This window comes from Sorex fumeus, unplaced genomic scaffold, assembly GCF_029834395.1.
Source record: "Sorex fumeus unplaced genomic scaffold, SorFum_2.1 ptg000061l, whole genome shotgun sequence".
Lineage (NCBI taxonomy): Eukaryota > Metazoa > Chordata > Mammalia > Eulipotyphla > Soricidae > Sorex > Sorex fumeus.
This window is the reverse complement of record NW_026606118.1, coordinates 29,016,804-29,038,085: the sequence shown is the minus strand read 5'-3', so window position 1 is coordinate 29,038,085 and position 21,282 is coordinate 29,016,804. Positions and strand designations below refer to the sequence as shown.

At 40.1% G+C, this 21,282-nt stretch overlaps 1 protein-coding gene across 2 annotated transcripts in view; it reads right to left on the bottom strand.

Moving 5' to 3' along the window:
• MAP3K5 (mitogen-activated protein kinase kinase kinase 5) overlaps positions 1–21,282 on the bottom strand; it is a 295,163-nt gene that overhangs the window by 48,973 nt on the left and 224,908 nt on the right. For both annotated transcript variants that reach the window (XM_056126083.1, XM_056126084.1), the window contains exons 14-17: positions 16,709–16,842; positions 5,414–5,541; positions 3,313–3,449; positions 973–1,078 (exon numbers count right to left, since the gene is read on the bottom strand). In XM_056126083.1, coding sequence (XP_055982058.1) covers positions 973–1,078; positions 3,313–3,449; positions 5,414–5,541; positions 16,709–16,842 — 505 coding nt within the window. The remainder of the gene's footprint in view (positions 1–972; positions 1,079–3,312; positions 3,450–5,413; positions 5,542–16,708; positions 16,843–21,282) is intronic.

Genomic DNA, 21,282 nt, shown 5'->3' with positions numbered 1-21,282 from the left:
AGGACAAAGGAGACGTTACTGGGGCCTGCTCGAGGCAATGGATGAACAATCGACGATAACCACAGGTGTGTTAAGAATTTGGAATCGAGACTAGATTGAAGTTCTAGTCATCCTCTATTTTACTACAGGCTAGTCTTGGAGCTTTGTCTTCTTGGCTTTTGTTACTATTTTGGAAGTCACTTTGGCTTCACTCTCCCAGGACTTGGCATCATTCTCGCAGCATACCTTAGAAGCTATGCAGTGGCTAGATTGCTTAATTCTCAGACAAGAGCTTTCTCCACCCTATTTTCTGAGTTGGTGAGTCACTTCCTCTTTCTGAATTGAATACATATATATGTTGTGTATTGGGAATTGACCACAGGGAGTAAACAGATTAGGAAAGAACAAAAGCATAGGCCAAATGGGAAGTGATTAAGGTATGAGTAAGAATCATTGAGAGGATTCACTTAAGAAATGCTTTTTTAAAAAAAGGGCTAAATCTTGAAGGTCAGAGCAATAGTACAGAGGGAGAGGGTAGGGCATTTGCCTTGTACATAGCTGGCTATGTTACCTGGGTTTGATTCCCAGCACCCCATATTGTCCCCCACGGCTGCCAGGAGTGAATCTCAGTGCAGTCAGGAGTAAGCTTTGAGAACTGTCCAGTGTGCCCTCCCCCACCCCGTCCCACACACACACAAAGGAGAAAGGCTTGTTAGGGTTACAGCAGTTGTAAGACAACCAGGAGAGAAGTAAAAAGAAAAATTAAGTTAAAAAAATTTGCAAGAACATTAAGTAGAAGACTGAGAAAATCATATAATACACAATGAAAAGGACCAGATCAAATTCTGTGTAACATTTTTCTGTGAACATTAAAAATGACCATCATTAATGTTTGTGAGAACAGAGAATAAATTTATTTCTCACACTGTGCTCAAACACAGTAATTACTTCTTTAATTACCTAAGATCTGTGTCATCATTTCGGAAAACATACCTGTAAAAGTTTCAGTACATGGATTTATGCCAGCGAGTCTCTTTGATGTGCCGAAGTCTGAGATCTTGAGAACACCACTGTAAGTGTTAATCAATACATTGTCACCCTAAGGAACAAAGAATTTTAATAAAAACCATGTTATCTTTTTTCCAATACTGTTTCTCGTTGGCTTGCAAGGCCAATGAGAAACGGCATCTTTTCAGCAAGTCCAATGAGAAACGGCATCCTTTCAACAAACAAGGAAACTGATTCCACATGCTTCATTAATAATGTCAGTAAATTCTGGATACATTGTGCTTACAGATTATCATATCACAATTTGCCACTCAGGTCACAAGGTCAAGCATGGTTTTTGATTATAGATTAATTATTATGGCTTACAAATAGTGGGGGTCTATGTATATGTCTATGATAAGCTTAACTATGATATTCATTAACTTCCTAGTGACTTTTCATTATCTTATTTTACTTCTTTCCCTGAAAAATTAAAATTAGGAACAGCACGAATAAATAAACATCCTGATTGACTTTAGAGTAGTGATAGTAATATAATTTCAATAACCAAGTATTTGCCATAAATTTATTACTTCTGAATTTTCTCCTTTTAAATGGAATCTAATAAATTTTGTGAGTTAAAAAAGAGGGTTTTTTATAGTTCTTTTTTAAAAAAAAATTCTTATCAGTCAATGGATTCAATCCAAATTTGTTAGTACAAATTTGTTAGGAGACAAAGATGCACCAGTTGTAAACTCCTCAAAAATATGGAAAATGCCCTGTTCACCTTTGTTTCACTGTGCTAACAGGCAAAAAAAAAAAAAAAACCAACCCAGTGACAGGTATGAACAGAAACTCAGCCTCTGCTAACTAAACTTATTTAAGGAGTTATTCCATTGAGTAGAAGAGGTATCAAAAACATTCAGTAGAGTGAGATACTTCTGCTATTTCTACTCCTTTTTTTTTTGGCAGGGGTGCCTTTGGTTTACTCCTGGCAATGCTCAGGGGTTACTGCAGGCTCTGCACTCAGGAATTACACCTGGCAGTGTTCAGGAGACCATATGGGACATATGGAATGCTGGGGTTTGAACCCAGGTCAGTTGTGTGCAAGGCAAATGCCCTACTATGTAAACTCCTTACAGGAGCTGTGTAAACTCCTTCATTAGGGTGTTGCTAGGAGTAATCACATGTTAACGGATGTTCGTGGGCTCTCTGGGCAGGTCTCTCTTGTCGTCCTCCTTCGTACTCTCAAACCACTTCCACACCGGGAGGACGTTTACCATGGGCAGATGAAGGAGGAATGAGGGTCAAGCTGGTTGGTGATCAGTTGCTGTTTATTCCATCTCTCATCTCTCCCAAACTCTCTCCACAACTCTCTCCCATTCTGGCCACAACACTCTCCCCAACTCTGTCTCTACCTCCCTTTGCAGCAATCTCTTTCTCTCTCCCCGCCCCTCACTCTGGCTGCCACAACCACCTCTTCCCTAACCACACCTCCAAAAGCCACATGTCCCCGCCCCTCCCAAGCACAATCAACATGTTTTTCAAGCCTTCCTGACCACCTGCAGCCCATGAGGGCAAAACAGCACTGAAGGTGTGTTTCTCCTCTCCTTAGACCAGCAATTTAATTAACATCTTAATTCTACTTCCTAATATTTGCTATTCTGTATGGACACATTAATAGACACGTTAGGCTTGTACAGTGACTCTCCTGGGGACATCTTGCCACAGACTCAGACTTCAGTGCTCAGGCTGGATTAATCATTTCTAACACTAGCAGGGTCTGAATCTAATCATTACTTTTTAGATCATGATAGGATTTGTCCATGACCATACTCTTAACTTATAGTTAAGTATTATGGCATTTTGGCCTGGCCCATTTCGATGCCAGGGTAGCTCACAGCTTGCCCTGGGTCCATCCAGTTCCTCGTTGGGACCCCGATTTTGGGGATCTAGGAAGTAAAGGCAACTGAGGCTTAGGTATTATCTGGAGTCAATTAACTCCCAAGTTACAACAGCTTGTCTTTTTAACTGTCTTCCTGTCCATACAAAAAGTAATTGCTCTGAAGTAACTAACCATGCAAAGGACATTAAGGAGAAGACAAAATATTTATGAGTCAACAGAGTCTGATCAGGAGGCAAAGGTAACTGACAGGTTGGGGAAGCAATCAACAAACTCAAGGGGAGGAAGGGCAAACCGATGCTATCCTATACCCTACATGTTGTATTATTGTTACAGCCCCTACTCCAGTTATTTCTAAGATTTATCCATCGTTTTAAATTAATATTCATTACACATAAAGCTATCACTAAGAAATTATGGAAAACGAACATTAGTGATCCTACCTTTATATCCCGGTGAACTATCTGATTGTCATGAAGGTATTTTAATCCTTCCAGTATTTGTTTTGTATAAAAGCCAATGGTTTGCTCATTGTCTTTTAGTGGGCCCCATTTGGAACGAAGAAGAGCAGAAAGACTTCCTGTCAGGAGAAACAGATAAAATTTCCAAGTGAATTTGTAAAGCAATAGTCACTATGCAGTGTTAAGTTTAGGTAACATTTATTAGATATTCATAGAGGCACAGAAGGTGCATTAGACTCATGGCCTCAATATGAACAGAAAAGTGTGCCTGTTCTGAAGATCATTATCAAATATAGTTATTGGCTAACCTCACTGGCTAACCTCAATCTAAGACAGGATGACTGTTATCATAGGAGAGTAGAAAATGTGAATCTAAAATATGACATTCTGGACTATTTTACCCCACAGGTAATTAAGACCCACAAGACTCACAGGAAGAGGCAATGACTGTCCACTTAAGTGCTTAAAAGAATTTAAATAGAGGATTTTTCCTAAAAAAAAGAATTTACACCATAGATAAGCACAGTCCAATCTGTGGTAGATAAGAAGAAATACAACAAAATCTGTTTGATGAAACTTCTCTTTGTCCCACTGTTTTCTACATGGCCCAGAAAACATTTGTTTGCCAGATAGGGAACTCTCAGATCTTTCATATTCCAGAGAGTCAGCTGCCTTCTACTGTAAGTTCCAGTTGCCTCTCACCTCACCCCCTCTTAGTCCACAATGGCATGCACATCCCCAATTTGCCTAATTGTCTTCAGAATCTTTCACCTATGTAGATATTTACACTATTCCATTAGTTTTGTTTTCCTGTTAATCTAATGTTAATCTGATAATTTGGCTTGCTAAAAAAAGTCAAATGGATAAGGGAAATAATTTTAACTTTTTTGAAAATTATAAAATGTTTTATATCTATTTTCTTCAATAAACTTCAAGTTAACTGGTATTTGGTATTATATGCATGATTTTTCACTTAAATAAATTAAGACCTGTAAACCATAAGTTCCATTCAGGTTTATGTTTCTTTAAGGCCGTAGAAATTTATCACAATCACAAATCATCCTGTTATTCGTCGATTGCCTCGAGCAGGCCCAAGTAACGTCTCCTTCATCCTAGCCCTGAGATTATATTCAAGGCTCTTTAGGAGAATGAGACCCATCATTGTTACTGGTATTTGGCATATCGGCTACGCCACGGGGAGTTTGCCAGACTCTGCCGTGTGGGCAGGCTACATTCGGTAGCCTGCCAATTTGTCCAAAGTAGGAATGAGATAATAAGATGTCATAATAAGATGTCACCCGGGAGCTGGTTTATATAGTCTCTGAGTCTTGGCCATTGATGGGATTACACGGCGCCAGGGGGCCAACTGGTGGGTGTGACCCCCGCCTACTGGAATTTGGAGGATCTGGGTGGAAGAAGCTCAGCCCCAATCCTAGTAGGCTTGGAGATCTCAGCCCTGGAACCCGCGTGACTTTGTCCCTCTGCCAGTACCTTCATGTGTGTGGAGAATGGTCTCAGCATGGTGGTGGCTGGTCCTGGAGGTCTTTGGCTGCCGGAGCCCTGGTTGGGGCGGGGAGGAAAGCTCAACCCGCTCCCCTCCAAGGGGTCCCGGCGAGCGAGGACAGTCAGGCACGGGGGCAGGAGACTGCACTGTTCTATTCCAGGAACTGATTTTTATAGTCTCTGAGTCTTGGCCGCTGATGGGATTACACGGCGCCAGGGGGCCAGTTGGTGGGTGTGACCCCCACCTACTGGAATTTGGAGGATCTAGGTGGAGAAAAAAGTCACGCGGGGTTCCAGGGCTGAGATCTCCAAGCCTACTCGGATTTGGGCCGAGCATCCTCCACCTAGTAGAAATTTATACTTTTTTTTTTCTTTTTGGGTCACACCCGGCAATGCTCAGGGGTTACTCCTGGCTCATGCACTCAGGAATTACTCCTGGCAGTGCTCGGGGGACCATATGGGATGCTGGGAATCGAACCTGGGTCGGCCATGTTGGCTGCGAGCAAGGCAAATGCCCTACCCGCTGTGCTATCGCTCCAGCCCCAGAAATTTATACTTTTAAAAGAAGAATATATCTTACCTCCTGGAACCTGTTCCATGAAGATTTTAATGAAACCATTTTCACTGAAAGAGCCCAGATACTGGACAATATTTTTGTGCTTCAGATGCTTATGCAACGCTATTTCTTCATGTAGAGGCTGGGAATATCTAAAAGGTAAGTGTTGGTGAGTTATGTATCCAAATGTTAATCTATAACTTTAAGTAGCACAACACTATAGCACTGTCCTCCCATTGTTCATGGATTTGCTAGAGCCAGCCCAGTAGGGTCTTCATTGTGAGACTTGTTGTTACTGTGTTTGGCATATCAAATACATCACGAGTAGCTTGCCAGGCTTTGCCATGCAGGTGAGATACTCTCAGTAGCTTGCCAGGTTCGCTTAGTTGGCCTCGGTCAGTCGCATGCAAGGCAAACACCCTACCGCTGTGCTATCGCTCCAGCCCATAACTTTAAGTGGTACAAATAATAAAACTGAATTTATGCCTATATACAAAATAGTGATCATCTCATAGAGATCTTTATCTAAATGTAAGTTTTAAGAAGTCGAAGTTGTGGCAAGTCTGAAACAAAAATGTACCATGCACTGTTCTAACCATGTTCTACACATTAACTCATTTTTCACAATAGCCTCATGAAAAGATATTAATATACCCAATGTACAGATGAAGAAACTGATCCACAGGGAAGATAACTAATTTTTCTAGGGTATCAACGTTTGTATGTGACACAGATAACATTTGAATCCAATAAAGTGGATAACATTCACACAGCAACTGTCCATATTACCAGAGTTTTCCATTGGCCTCGTAAGATAACAACTATTCATGAGGCTTTCATCCTAGAGATCAAATATTGAAAATAGCTTTCTGGTGGGAGCAGGACTCAGGTACTACTATAAGTTTGGTGCTCAGAATAGTATTCAGAGTTAGGAATCAAATTCAGACCCTGAAAAAAATAATTTATCTGTTTAGTTAAGATGATTCCTTGTTATTTGATTTTCTGAAGAACAACTGTAAATGTGTTTTTTGTTTGATTTTTTTTAAATCCCTCTCTTCTATTTCATTATTTGCATATAGGAAAGTTATGAACTTTTGTGTCATTTTATAGCCTTCCACTTTATTATACCAATATACTGTTTCTAGGAGGTTGTTTTTATAGACATTAGAGTTTTCTAAATAATAGTATCATGCCAATATGCAAATAGTGAAAAACACAGAATTAAAAAAAAATCTTTTTCTTCTTTTTTGTTATTTGTATATAGAAAACCATGGACCTTCGCATATTAATTCTGTAAGCTTCCACATTACTATACAAATATATTGTTTCTAGGAACTTTTATGTAGAGTCTTTAGGATTTTCTAAATATAGTGTCATGTCATCTTCACATAGTGAAAATCAAAATTTGGAAAGAATTCAAGTGCCCAAGAACAGATGACTGAGATGGTGGGGGTATGGTGGCACAAGCAGGTCAATCTGTACCTGTGAAGCGAGTGCATCAGCAACCTGATGGTGCCTTCAGACTTCTAGATACCCCAAAATTGCTGCTGTGCCTTTGGTCAGACCCCAACAACTTGGGGCAAAGTTTACCAAGAAAGTAAACGGCCAAAAGTTAGGCATGTGGGAGACACACCCACAAACCACCTCCGGCTCAGCTGTATAATTGGAGGCAAGGCCTCCCTTGCTCCTGATCAAGCTGCTTAACGGCCATGATCCCAGAGACTCAGAAAAAAATCTCAGAACCCAGCGGCTTTTGGCAGAAATGCATCTGGTCCCCACAGTAGGTTACCAGCATTGGGCCACCCCAGGGGGTAAAGGGTGCTGTCCCTCTGCCTGTTCCCTCTTGGAGGCCCGGTGGCTGCCATCCTCCAGAGGCCATTGGACAGTCAGGTTTGGGCCCGCAGTGATGAGTCACATGGGGCCTCACAGGATGGGAGTGGTGCTGGTCCTTTCCTCCCCACTCCAATGAAACCCCGAGTCCCACCCACGAATGGCCTCTCTGATTAAGCTGATCAAGCTGCTTAATGGACCCTGATCAAGCTGCTTAATAGCCATGATCCCAGAGACTCAGAAATGTATCCTGCAACCCAGCAAGTTTTGGCAGAAATCGCTCCAGATTTAAGTATTAAAATTTCAAAATTCCAAAACCATATAACCACTATTGCGGCCACGCGACATCATATGTTATTCACAACCAGCAACAGAAAACAAATTGTCTACAGTTGCCTTTTTGGCAGATCTGAGTGTTGGGGTAAAATTCCAAATAATAATGGTGGGTCTGGTGTCAAAATATTGAATGTAATCAAAGTAGAGAGAGAGTAATGTGGAAATCATCTGCCCCACAGGTAGGGGGAGGGTATGAGATGGGTGTTATATTGGGGTTTTTGGTGGTGAAATGGGTACTGGTGAAGGCACAGGTGTTTCATCATTGTATGACTGAGACTTATACCCGAAAGCTTTGTACCTGCTCTCACAGTCATTCTCACAGTCACATAAATTTATAAAAAAAGAAAAAAAAAGTAAGGTGGAGTTCATGCCCAATTCAATCAATAGGCTGAATAAATAGCAATATTCTTATATTAAAAATAAATAAATAAAAAAAATAAAGAGGCGATTATACATATACATAATAGAATACTACTCGGCCATATGGAAAAATGAAGTCATGCAATTTGCTGATACATGGGTGGACCTGGAAAGTATCATCCCAAATGAAAATGAGTCAGAGGAAGAGGGACAAACACAGCATAATCTCACTCATACGCAGGATATAAACATAGTAGAGGAATAACTAATGTCCCAAAGCAACAGAATCTAAGTGCAGAACTGGTTCTTTTTAAGAGACTCACCACTGTTGGGGTAGGGCAGTGAGATGGTGGGATAAGTCAGGGAAGAGACCACTACAATGATGGGGGAAGTGATCACTCTGGACCAGGACTATGTTCTGTAAATACCCTATCAGTATGGGGTTCAAGAGCTACCTAGTGGTGCTCAGGAGTCATGTGTAGGTGGGGACCAAACTTAGGGCCTTGTATATGCCATCCATGTGCTCTACCTATTTGAACTAGCTCCCAGCCTGAGCTCCATCAACTTTTCAATGAAAATCAAACTCATTTATATTTCATCCCCTTGAGACTCATCTAAAAATCCTGTTACTGTGTCAACCAAGTCTACTATATCATGTTTTTTTGGGGGAAAAAAAAAGCCCAACCCTAAGTTAGACTCCACTGTGGAAGATCAGCTTTAATGAGAATTCAAAATCAAACACGTGGTATATGTTGCTTCATCAAATTATATAATAAAATTATTTTTCATTTCTGAAATGACAGAACACTTTTGATGATTATGTAAAGTACTATAAGACTCCCTGAATCCATTGAGGCTTTAGCATAATTATAAGTTAACTATGGTGGTTTGTCTTGGCAATGATAAACAGAAAGTCAAAGTTATTTCCTAATTTTTTTCTGTTGTATAGTAAAAGTTGCAAGTGTTAAAGGCACTTCTAAGACAATGAATATAAACCTGATACCTCATAACTTGCTTCAGTCCTATATGCAAAAATTGCTTAGCTCTTATAATGACAAATTGATAGAAGCAGAACGGTTATTTTTGAATGCCCATAATAAAAGTTAGAATTGATGAGAATTGACTGTACTGTTTTTATGGATTTATTTCAAGAATAAGCTTAAAAATAAAATTAGAATAATTAGAAACTTACAAAAATTCAAACTCATCTAATTTAAAAACTTTTATAATCTGTGAAATATCGCTCAGAAACTGCCAACAAAAAAAAAGATTCTTTTTTCAGATCTTTTACACAAATTTATTTTCAAAACTTCTCTAGGAACAATAAAGGTATGTTTTAAGCAGAATTCATTACTAGAATATCTATTAAGTTAATAACATCATTTTGATAATTACTTGAATGAGATAATATGAAAAAATATCAGTATAGAGTGAGTGTTACCAGAAAGATACCTTGGTAATGACTATCAATTATAAAGACAATGGCAAATTATTACCTTTCCCATGGGTTTTAACACACTCTAAAAACACTACTGCAAGACTGCTCTTGATATGCAAGATGTAAGTTAATGGTAATTACAGGCCCTATTTTAAAAATCTAGTAGATCAAGATAACCAAATAATCTAAAGGGATCAATTCAGTCTTCTGACAAATGAAAGGGCTTCTGCCTCCTGAATTCCACTGAAAATAAATCATCAATGCTTAAATATAAGAATCCTGGGAACATTATCCTTTTAACCAAGTGCTAATTAATCAAATGTTTAAATATTGGGCTGGAGAGTACAGGGTTAAGTTACTTGCCTTGCGTGTGGCCAATCTTGGTTCAATCCAAGGAACCACATACAGTCCCTTAAGCCCTGCCAGGAATCATGCCTGAACACTGCATAAGAATTAGGGTTGGAGAGATAGCACAGCAAGCAGAGTGCTTGCCAGTAGTTATACGGAGAATAACTAATTTAAACAAACAGTTCAGAGGTGTGTAAATATTAGAGATGAAAGCATATCTGAGATTTAACAACTAGTTGGAACAGACAATGAGAATGTACTTTAAAATCCACAGCCTCCCTCTCACAGCTACCCTGGTTCTCTAATTGAATGTTTTAAGAATGTAAAGGAAATACAGAAGAAACAGTTTTGTTGCTTTCTCATTACAGATGGTAATGTCACTGCATGTAGGATTATATATTATTTACACTCATCCTGCTACCTTTTAATTATCCTTTGCAATACTTGTATTTTTAAAAAGAATATCTAAACCTCTCCAGGGTATATAGATGGAACTGTCTTTGTGACTTAACTCACAATAATGTCATAAACTGGAATCTTTTCATATAGGCAACAAGAAGATGACCTGCACCTGTTCAAAAGAAGGGCTTGTCACACAAGTGTTTTCAAACAATCTATATAATGACAAATTGGTGGTTACAGAACAGGACCTCTGTTGGTACTGGTGTGCTTTTTGTGCACACAATGACAAGTGAATAAACAAACTGCAATGGTGATTTTAAAATGCTGTCAAATTCCAAGTGCAAAATTCCAAGGAAAGGGATGTTGCTAAAAATGAATAAGCTCAGGTCTAACAATATGATAGTGACGATCCCTTTAAGTCTCATAGTTCTGGGACTATAGAGATAGCACAGGGATTAAAGTACTTGTCTTGCATATGGAGGACCCCAGCTCAATCCCCAGCACTGCATATGGTTGCTGAGCACTCCAAAGAGTGATTCCTAAGTACAGAGCCAGGAGTAAGCGTGGGCCACAGTCAGGTATGGCCTCCAAATAAGGTAAAGGTAAAGGTAAAGGCCCTCCCGTTGATCGTCGATTTACTTGAGCGGGCCCAGTAACGTCTCCATTGGAGACTTTGTTGTTACTGTGTCTGGCATATCGAATACGTCATGGGGAGCTTGCCAGGCTCTGCCGTGCGGGCGAGATACTCTCTACTCTCAGTAGCTTGCCGGGCTCTCCAAGAGGGGCGGAGGAATCGAACTCGGGTCGGCCATGTTGGCCGCTTGTAAGGCGAACACCCTACCGCTGTGCTATCGCTCCAGCCCAAATAAAAATTGATAAATTTCACATTTCTAAAATATACTGTAGGTATATGTGAAAAACCTCTTTTTAGTTATTTTAAGGAATATTATGATAAATTTACATATATAACTATGGAAATTAAGTGAATATCACTGTTTTCATAAAAAATTACAAATGTTTCATGATTTAACTAAGAGGAAACTGCAACACTGTCATGGAAAGTATAAACTAGAACCACACATGTGACATACAGCAACTGCTGTTTGCCTACGTAGTATCTGCTCATTTCTCTTTCTATGATTTTGTTTTAATAAATAAACAGTGTGAAGAATCTGTTATGTTTTGATGCTTCTCTGAAAGGAATGTGTGCTCACTTCTGACCAGTGAAACCAAAGCAGAATTCTATTCACTGAAAGTTTACTTTCCCTTTTCTTTTTTCCTGAATGGAATGTACATATGGACGCTGAAAGTAGAGTCATGACTTGTAAAAGTAAGGCATCAAGAGGCCAGAAGCATGAACATTTGTTACAAGAAGGGAGTGTCTTTTCGGTTTGATGTAGAGAAGGCCTTCCTGAAAGTTGGATATTTGGTATGAGACCTCAGAGATGAAAACGCGGTCATCTTTTCTTGATCCTGGGAAGAAGCCTGGACAGAGAGAAGCTAGTAGAAGAAAAGGAGATGAAGAGGCTTGAAAGAGAGACAGAGAAATGCCTGTGGTCTGGTGCTTTAAGCTGCGGGGTCTGGTTTTCATTCTGATTAAAGTAAGAATCCACTGACGGATTTTAAGCAGTAGTTACATGATGTGATTTTTACCTCAAGAAAGGTCTTTGTGGCTTCTTTGAGGAAGGATGGAGTTAGAATATATGAAGGACATAAAGCAGAAACTAGTTACGAGGTAGAGTCAGTAGGGAATCCAGGTGAGAAGCCTGAAGATTTTGATTAAAGTTATAGCCATGGTGAAAGAAAAAAGTGGAAAGACTGACAATCTACTACTGCAGTAGAGAACATTCCACAGCATAGCTTACCAAAAAGGCAGATGAGGAATGAGAGAAAGAGCAATCCAAATAAATTCTAGGTTTTTAGCCTAATCTTTTACACGATAACCTGGTGGTATCTTTTAAACCTGTAAGTGGTGAGGTTGGGTAGACAGATGACCCAGGTTACTCATGGAAGTGTCACTAATCTTTCTCTAAGAGGAATTAAGATGATCATATTATCTAATCACCAGAGCCAAAGGAAAAGTATATTTCAGGGCAGTCAACATGTACACAATGTAGTCCAACATGAAAATTTGATGAAATATACTATATTTATATAAATATCTATATACATATAAACATCTAATACATCTAATCTTCACTCTTTCAGAGTGGGAATGCATCACATATAGGAAATGTATATAGTTGATTATAGAAGTACTATCTTAACAGAGCATCACAACAGAAGCCACGAGGCAGCAGAAACCATGAGACTGAGAGAAGGGAGAATTATTGGTTGGAGAAAGAAACATGAGACAGAGCCTGTGAATAGAAACAATGCATAATCCAGTTACCTCAGCTATTCCCTTCCCTATTAAACTTTCTGATTCCTGAAAATGGGGCTGGAGCGATAGCACAACAGTAGGGTGTTTGCCTTGCGCGCAGCCTGCCCGGCCGAGCCGGGTTCAATTCCTCCGCCCCTCTAGGAGAGCCCAGCAAGCTACCGAGAGTATCTCGCCTGCACAGCAAAGCCTGGCAAGCTCCCCGTGACGTATTCGATGTGCCAAACACAGTAACAACAAGTCTCAAAATAGAGACGTTACTGGTGCCCACTCGAGCAAATCGATGAACAACGGGGGGACAGACAGACAGATTCCTGAAAATGACGCCATTTTCCACAAGCCCCTATGTGTGGTTCACATCATTTCTTCAAATATTTTTTCTGTTCTTTGATTTTTTTTCTGGAATTTCTACCAGCTGAATTATCATTCTGTCATTTTCCCACAGTTCTTCAGTCTTTGTTGCTTTTGTTTCATCTGCTTTACTTTCCTTACAAAGTTTCAACTGACAAATCCTCAAACTCAGAGACTGAATGTCCAACCTATGTGAGGCATTTTTCATTTGTCACAATACCTGTGATCTCCAGTACTCAGTTTTGATTTGTTCTCAGCATTTGAGACTGGGGAGGTTGGGCCATACCCGACAATTCTCAGTGTTCACTCCAAGCTCTGTGCTCAGGAATCATTCCTGGTAGAGCTTAGGAGACCATATGGGATGCTGGGGATTGAACCCGGGTTGGCCATGTGCAAGGTAAGTGCCTTATCCAGTGTACTATCTCTCCAGCTCCCTATTCTTAGTATTTTTATCTGTGCTTACATTGCTAGTTGTTCTTACATACTTTAAACTTTACCCACATGTCACTGTTAGCATAGAAATCACAGTTGTTTTAAATTCTTAGTCTGATAGCTCCAGCATCTCTGCCATTTCTGAATGTGGTTCAAATGTTTGTTCTGTTCCTTCAAAATGTGTTTTTTTGCTTTCTGTTATGCTTTGACATTTCTGTTTGAAAGGCAAATGTGATGTATTAGGCAAGAAGGAATTCCAGAAAACAGGCCTTAGTGGTATAGTGGCAAGGTAGTTAGGGCAATGGAGAACATGGTACATTGCTATATGAGTAGGGTTTCAGTTTTTTTTTCCTTTTTCGGTCACAACCCAGTGATGCACAGGGGTTACTCCTGGCTCAGCACTCAGGAATTTCTCCTGGTGGTGCTCAGAGGACCATATGGAATGCTGGAAATTGAACCTGGGTAGACCATGTACAAGGCAAACCTATCGCTATCGCTGTGCTATTGCTCTAGCCCCAGGTTCAGTTTTTTCAATGAGCTTATGACACTGACTTCACAAATGTTTCTCAACCCTCCTACCATTGTAGGACAGGATACCTGTATTAGAGTTGGATATTTTCCTTCCCTTGAATTGTATAGGCTCAGATAATAACCCAATATATATTGGGTTCTGTAAAAACAGTTTTTCTTTCCAGGCAGGGTGGCATTTGACTTGCATGCAGCTAATCTGGGTTCAGTCCCTGGCACCCCATAAGGTACCCTGAGCCCTGCCAGGAAGCGATACTGGTACAGAGCCAGGAGTCAACTTTAAACTCTTTATGTGACCAAAAAACAAAAATCAAAAAAGTTTTTTTCTTTTTTTTTTTATAGTCGAGATGACATGTTTACAATAGTGTTAACATTTATGGTTTGTGCCTAGTTACCACACCTTACTATCACCATGTATAAACAGTTCGTCTTGAGTGAAAACTTAGAAGATTTGGAATTTCCTCACATGTGGCCTTTTTTAGCCTACTGATATTCACTACGAAGAGTTGATAAAAAGCTCCTGGAGCCAAACCTTACAAAAGTATAGGAATCTTCAACAACTGTCTCTGTAGTTTGGAAGGTTATGGCTTATCCTGTACCACACTTCTGTGGATCTAAGAAGAGTTACTAATTTCAGTTTGTTCAACTTTGTAGTACTTACAATGGAATAATCACTTCCAAGCTCTTTACATGTCATACTGAAAACAATTTTTTAATTTTTTAATTTTTTATTTATTTATTTTTCATTTTTTATAATTTTATTTATTGAATCACCGTGAGAGCAGTTACAAAGCTTTTGGATCTAAGTCTCAGTCATACAATGAAACACCCATACCTTCACCAGTGCCCATTCTCCACCACCAAAAATCCCAGTATACCCCCATCCTACACCCTCCCCCTGCCTGTGGAGCAGATGATTTCTACATTACTCTCTTTCTACTTTGATCACATTCACTATTTCGACACCAGACCCACCATTATTTGAGATTTTACCCAACACTCAGATCTGCTGAAAAGGCAACAATAGACAATTTGTGTTCTATTGCTGGTTATGAATAACATATGATGTCGTGTGGCTGCAGTAGGGCCATGTGGTTTTGAAATTCCGAAATTTTAACACTTAAATCTGGAGGGATTTCTGCCAAAAGCCACTGGGTTTAGAGATCTGCTCCTGAGTCTCTGGGATCATGGCCGTTGAGCAGCTTGATGAGGAGCCAAAGAGGCCGTTCGTGGGCGATGACTTGGGGTCTCGTTAGGGTGGGGAGGACAGGCCTGGCTCCACCTCTCCCCCCCCCGCCCCAATCCCGTGAGACCAACAAGTTTCGTCACTGCGGGCCCAAGCCCGACTGTCCAATGGCCTCTGGAGGATGACAGCCACCAAGTCGCCAAGAGGGAGCAGGTGGAGGAACAGCACCCATTCCCCCCTGGGGTGGCCCGGTGACAGTAACCTACTGCGGGGTCCGGACACATTTCTGACAAAAGCCGCTGGGTTTCGAGATTTGTTTCTGAGTCTCTGGGATCAAGGCCGTTGAGCAGCTTGATGAGGAGTCAGAGAGGCCGTTTGTGGGCGATGACTTGGGGTCTCGTTAGGGTGGGGAGGACAGGCCCGGCTCCACCTTCCCCCCCATCCCGTGAGACCCAACAAGTTTTGTCACTGCGGGCCCAAGCCTGACTGTCCAATGGCCTCTGGAGGATGACAGCCACCAAGTAGCCAAGAGGGAGCAGGCGGAGGGACAACACCCTTTCCTCCCTGGGGTGGCCCGGCGACAGTAACGTACTGTGGAGTCCGGATGCATCTCTGCCAAACGCCACTGGGTTTTGAGTTTTGTTTCTGAGTCTCTGGGATCATGGCTGTTAAGCAGCTTGATCAGGAGCCAGAGAGGCCATTCGTGGGCGATGACTTGGGGTCTCGTTGGGGTGGGGAGGACAAGCCCGGCTCCACCCTCATCCCATGAGGCCCTGTGTGTCTCATCACTGGGGGCCCAAATGTGACTATCCAGTGGCCTCAGACGAATGGTGGCCACTGGGCCACCAGGGGGAACAGGCCAAGGCACGAAACCTATTCCCACCTGGGTTGGCCCAGCACCGGTAGCCTACTACAGAGACCAGACGCATTTCTACCTAAAGCCACTGGGTTCTGAGATTCGTTTCTGAGTCTCTGGGATCATGTCCATTAAGCAGTTCAATCAGGAACCAAAGAGGCCTTGCCTCCAATTATATAGCTGAGCCGGAGGTGGTTTGTGGGTGTGTTTCCCATACACCTAACTTTTGGCTGTTTACTTTCTTGGTAAACTTTGCCCCAAGTTTTTAGGGTCTGGCCAAAGGCACAGCAGCAATTTTGGGGTGTCTGGAAGTCTGAAGGCGCCATCAGGCTGCTGATGCACTCGCCTCACAGGTACAGATTGACCTGCTGGCGGCACCATACCCCCGTAAAACAATTTTTTTTTAGCTCAAATTATTTGTAACTGCCTATTCCCCATCTACCACTGCTGATATAACTTGAATCCAACACACAGAGGGTCATCCTCTTTTCTACACTTAAAAAATTTCTTCAGAGATGCTATTCTTCCTCACTATAAACTTGTATGTGAATCCTTGAATGATGGAATAGTTAAACCTCAGAGGAAGGAAATAAGAAGAACTTTCATGAAATGAGTTGTAAGTGTGTTTCATATTGAGTTTCAGACCATTTCTTTAAGGAGAACATCAAAACACTTCCTACAGTACTATTAACAATTAAAATAAAAACTGTAAAGAGATGGGTATTGGAACATTCTATGACTGAAACCCAACCATGATAAACTTTGTAACTGTGTATCTCACACTGATTCAATTAAAAAAATTAAGTGAAAAAAAAAAGAGATTAAAAACTGTAGAAAACAACATTCACCATTCACTAGCCACAATGACTTACCTGCTATCTCTCTCTGGAATTTCTTTAATAGCGATTCTGACTTGATTGCTCAGGTCCCGACCAGCATAGACAATTCCATATGTGCCTTTTCCTAAAACAACTCTGTCACCATTTTCATCATATTCATAGTCATACTGAAAATAGAAAAAATAGGGAGAAAAGATGAAAATATCAGTTACACTCTACAGTTCAAACATTTGATGGAAAGCACTTTTCCTGATTTAATCAAATGGTTTTTAACAAGTTAACCAATAAAATGAAGTTCTAAGAAGTTCAAGGATCCAAAAAGTACTCTGATCATAAAAAAGCTGTGTGTTCATATTTTCACGACTGTCACAAATATAGTAGTTATGTATTTATTTAAATCCATAAAATTGCTTCCCGAGAAGTCTATTATGATTCTGTTACCTACTAACAGTTTTTTATTGAGCCCAGAGATGAGTATGAGTGTGTTCAGTGCTGACTATACCTAATTAGCCTCCCCGCAAACACCATAGCTTTTGGTATTAGCATTCTTTTAGAATAAAAACCACTGAGAGGTTTTTATTAAAAATACATTTTGAAGTCTTAATATCTCATCATAATAATTTTTACTATATCCCAATCTACAAAACCAATAAACATTTTCATTTTAAAAATAGAAGGGAGAAAAAAATTACTTTATTGCAGAAAGGAAATGACCCTAAACCCAAAACTGCTATCAAGTTTGCCAGACACATATATTAAGTGGGTTCAAATGAAAAAAATAAAGAACACATTAGAAAAAAGACTTCCTTAGATCTAGAAGCATCATCCAGAAGAATGTACATCCTTTGTCTCAAAATCAAACTACAGAATTTGAGTCCACCAAATGATCAAGTCATGTCTTTGTAGAAACCCAGTATAAAAAAAACTAACAAGCAACAGGAAAGAACATAAAGCAAATTATCTATTGGCTGCATTTTACTGGGGAATAAATTTAGCAATCCATAGCTAGATCCAACTCACAGAAAGATTTGAGTTGGCCATGAAAAGAATTATTTCTGGATCAAGGATGGGGTTTAATAGGAGAGTGCGTGCCTCATAAGAGTAAGACCTACTCTTAGTCTATTCCCTTATACTGCACATATAAAAATTATTTTTAACATTGGAAAGCCAAAGATTAATACTTTCAAGTAACCAACAATCATGGATTTTTTTTTTTTTTTGACGAGCTGGGGGAAGTTGGGTCTGGATGCTCTTCCTGGAGATTCTTGGTCAACTAGGTGAGTGGTTCATTACAAGGGCCTGAGGCTGTGTTGTTTAGGCCATGTCAGGAATTTCTGGGGCTACCCTTACAGTGCTGAGGATCTCAGAGCCAGACTCCATGGGGCTCAAGAGCCTCCAGGGGTGGACTGGTAGTAATGTCTGGGGAATGAGATGGTGCCAGAAATCAAACTGATATCAGCAGCAAGCAAGGTAAACAACCCTTGTACTATCACTCTGCCCCCACATCATGAATGTTTATATTCACGGCATACTCTATAGAATATATATTTTTTCTAATATATATAAGGTAGAACTTAAAATTACAAATATTAACCACTGTATATTCTAAAGAAATTAATTTAGAAACATAAAACTAAGAGACAACTTCAAAATACCTTATAGTACAACTAACAAGTTTGGTATAGTATATGCATAGGGCAACTTGAACCCAGATATGAGTTTTTTTCACAAACAAATAAAAATATACAAACACTGATCATATAACAAGCAATGATGAAAATTTTAACAAATTTTTAAAACCAAAATCTTTGACCACAGGATATATATGTGTGTGTGTGTATGTGTGTGTGTGTGTGTGTGTGTGTGTAGATAGCCAAAAATATATTTGAAAACTACTGTGTTCTAAAATAGTAAACAAACTAAGAGGGAAATGGCTATGAAATTACAAAGTAGTTTAAATGAATGACAAGGAGAGTGTTACACTTCAAGTATTATAAAGTGTTAATTAGGATGAAAAATTTCTTATACTTAAAAAATCATACTGTAGAACAATAAAAAATTAAAAATGATGCAGTTACAGAGTCAGGTTAATGAAATATAACAGAAATGATATAACTGTAATGATAATGATAATATAACAATAATAATAATGACAGCAGAAGAGAGGCTCTGGTTTTGGCAGTATGGTGAATTGGGTACCTGAAAATCCTGTTAAAAACATATCGACAGTATAGCGGGTAAGGCCTTGCCTTAAGGCGAATGACACAGTTTCAATCCCTGGTACCAGATACCATATGATCTCCTGAGGCCAAGAAGCAGTAATCCCTAAGTAGCACTGGGTATGGCATGAGCTTGGGCGCGCGCGCGCGCGCGCGCACACACACACACACACACACACAAACACACCCCCAAACAAAACAAACAAACAAACCAAAAAAAAAAACACCCAATACCCAACAAGAACACATAGATGAAATAAAGCTAAACACACTTAAAAAATCCACTGAGAGACCAGCAGGATAGGACTGGAGGTAAGGCATTTTGCCGTGCACTCAGCCTACCCTTGTTAGAATCTCTGGTATCACATCTAGTCCTCTGAGTACTACGAGGAGTAATCCCTAAGCACACAGACAGGAATAGCCCCTGAGAACTACCAGGTGTAAAATGCCACCCTTCTCAGCCCCCACCAAATACCATGGAGACTGGCTTATTAAAAAGCATACAAACAAGACTACTAGGAGATAGAAATAAAAAAGGGTATGAGATAGTAAAATATGACTTTGAGAAATTAAGTCCTAAATAGGGAAAATAAAAAGAAATTTCACTCAGTTCACTCAGATAACATAGCGGGTAGGGCATCTGCCTTGTGTGCGGCTGACCCGGGTTTGGTTCCTCTGCCCCTCTTGGAGAGCCTGGCAAGCTACCTAGAGTATCCCACCCACACCGCGGAGACTGGCAAGCTCCCTGTGGCATATTCTATATGCCAAAAACAGTAACAAGTCTCACAATGGAGGCGTCCTGGTGCTCACTCAAGCAAATCGATGAACAATGGGAGGACAGTGACAGTGACAGTTCACTCATATATCACAGATAACAAAATATGATAAGCAGAAAGATCACAGAATAAAACAAATAAAAAGGATAAATTATCTACACATGCAACTAATCATGTTTTGCAAACTCTGTGATGCACCTCCTTGATTAGTCACTGCCTAAAGAGGATGAAGATGTACATGATGTCACGGATAGTAATTTCCAACAGGTTTCAAAGTCATAATGAGTGCAATCTGGTTATATTCTGGAAAACTATGCCCAATACTGTCCCAGGGATGAGTGAATACTGACTTTCCTATCACAGCCCTTTTCTGGTGAAGGAAAAAAGGTACTCATGAGTGTTCATTCCTAGGCAGACCAGTACATTAGAGTTTACTCCTATTTGAGCTGCCTAACACAAAGGTGAAGATTGTCCTCGTCATACCAAGCAGCAGACCAGTTCCTTTGCCCTGAAATTAAAACATTATGTTTCAGGGCAAGGAAACAGAAAGCAGGAACATTTAGCAATATTCTGCAGTCTAGAATATAAATCTGGGTTCCAGCAAAGAAACACGACAAATAGTCCAAAATTGCCATCTGTGGGAGCCCAAATAAACCCCACTCAATTCCTTTGTGTGGATTTCTGACAAGAATCTTCCACAAATGCTGGAAATCTACCAGCCAGGACCGAACCAAGGCCCATCACCACAATGGCTCATCTTTGCCAGTATGCCCTATCAAAGCTACCAAAATCTACAGACTGAACCTAGTTCTACCAGCAATGTACCTTTTCACAGGGCTTTGCAAGTTAAAAGCAAAAAAAAAGAACTTTCAATAAATTAATAAAAATAATTAAGAGCCTGTTAGGTAAGGTGACTGATTAATTTCATCAATTTATAAATGATCTGAAATATTTTCTAGTGAAAATATGTCAGAACTGTGACATATTTAAACCAGGCTCTAAACTAGATTCTGTGTTCTTTTGACAATCAATGTTGTAGAGAAGATGACCAAATAAAAAGAGCTTACAAAAATGAATAATAGTTCTATTTCCACACAGCAGTGTTGCAAAAGTGCTTGAGGATACTGTCAATATCCAGTGAGCATTCTATAGAGTATTCAAGTAGATATCCAGTAGTTATCTTAGACTCTGTTCCTTTTTTTTTCCATACTCATCATATCAAGTTGTCAAATGCTGTCAGGTTTATCCTCACTGCCACTTCTTTGTATCAGGACCTCTTTGCTTTTCTCTTATATCGATTAATTCTGTTAGTTCTTTTTTTAAAAATATTTATTAGTGAAACACCATGAGGTACAGTTGTGGACATTACAAGTTTTTGTGCTTGGATTTCAGTTGTACAATAATTCTGTAAGTTCTTAAATGGTCTCCCTGCCCTTTTCTCTAATGGTCCCACTCCGCATTAAGCTAGTGAAGAACTTTCCAAACTACCTGGGGGAACTGTTCATATTCATATCACTACTGTCTCACTTGGACTGGAGCGATAGCACAGCAGTAGGGCATTTGCCTTGCATGCAGCCAGCCCGGCTGAGCCGGGTTCGATTCTTCCGCCCCT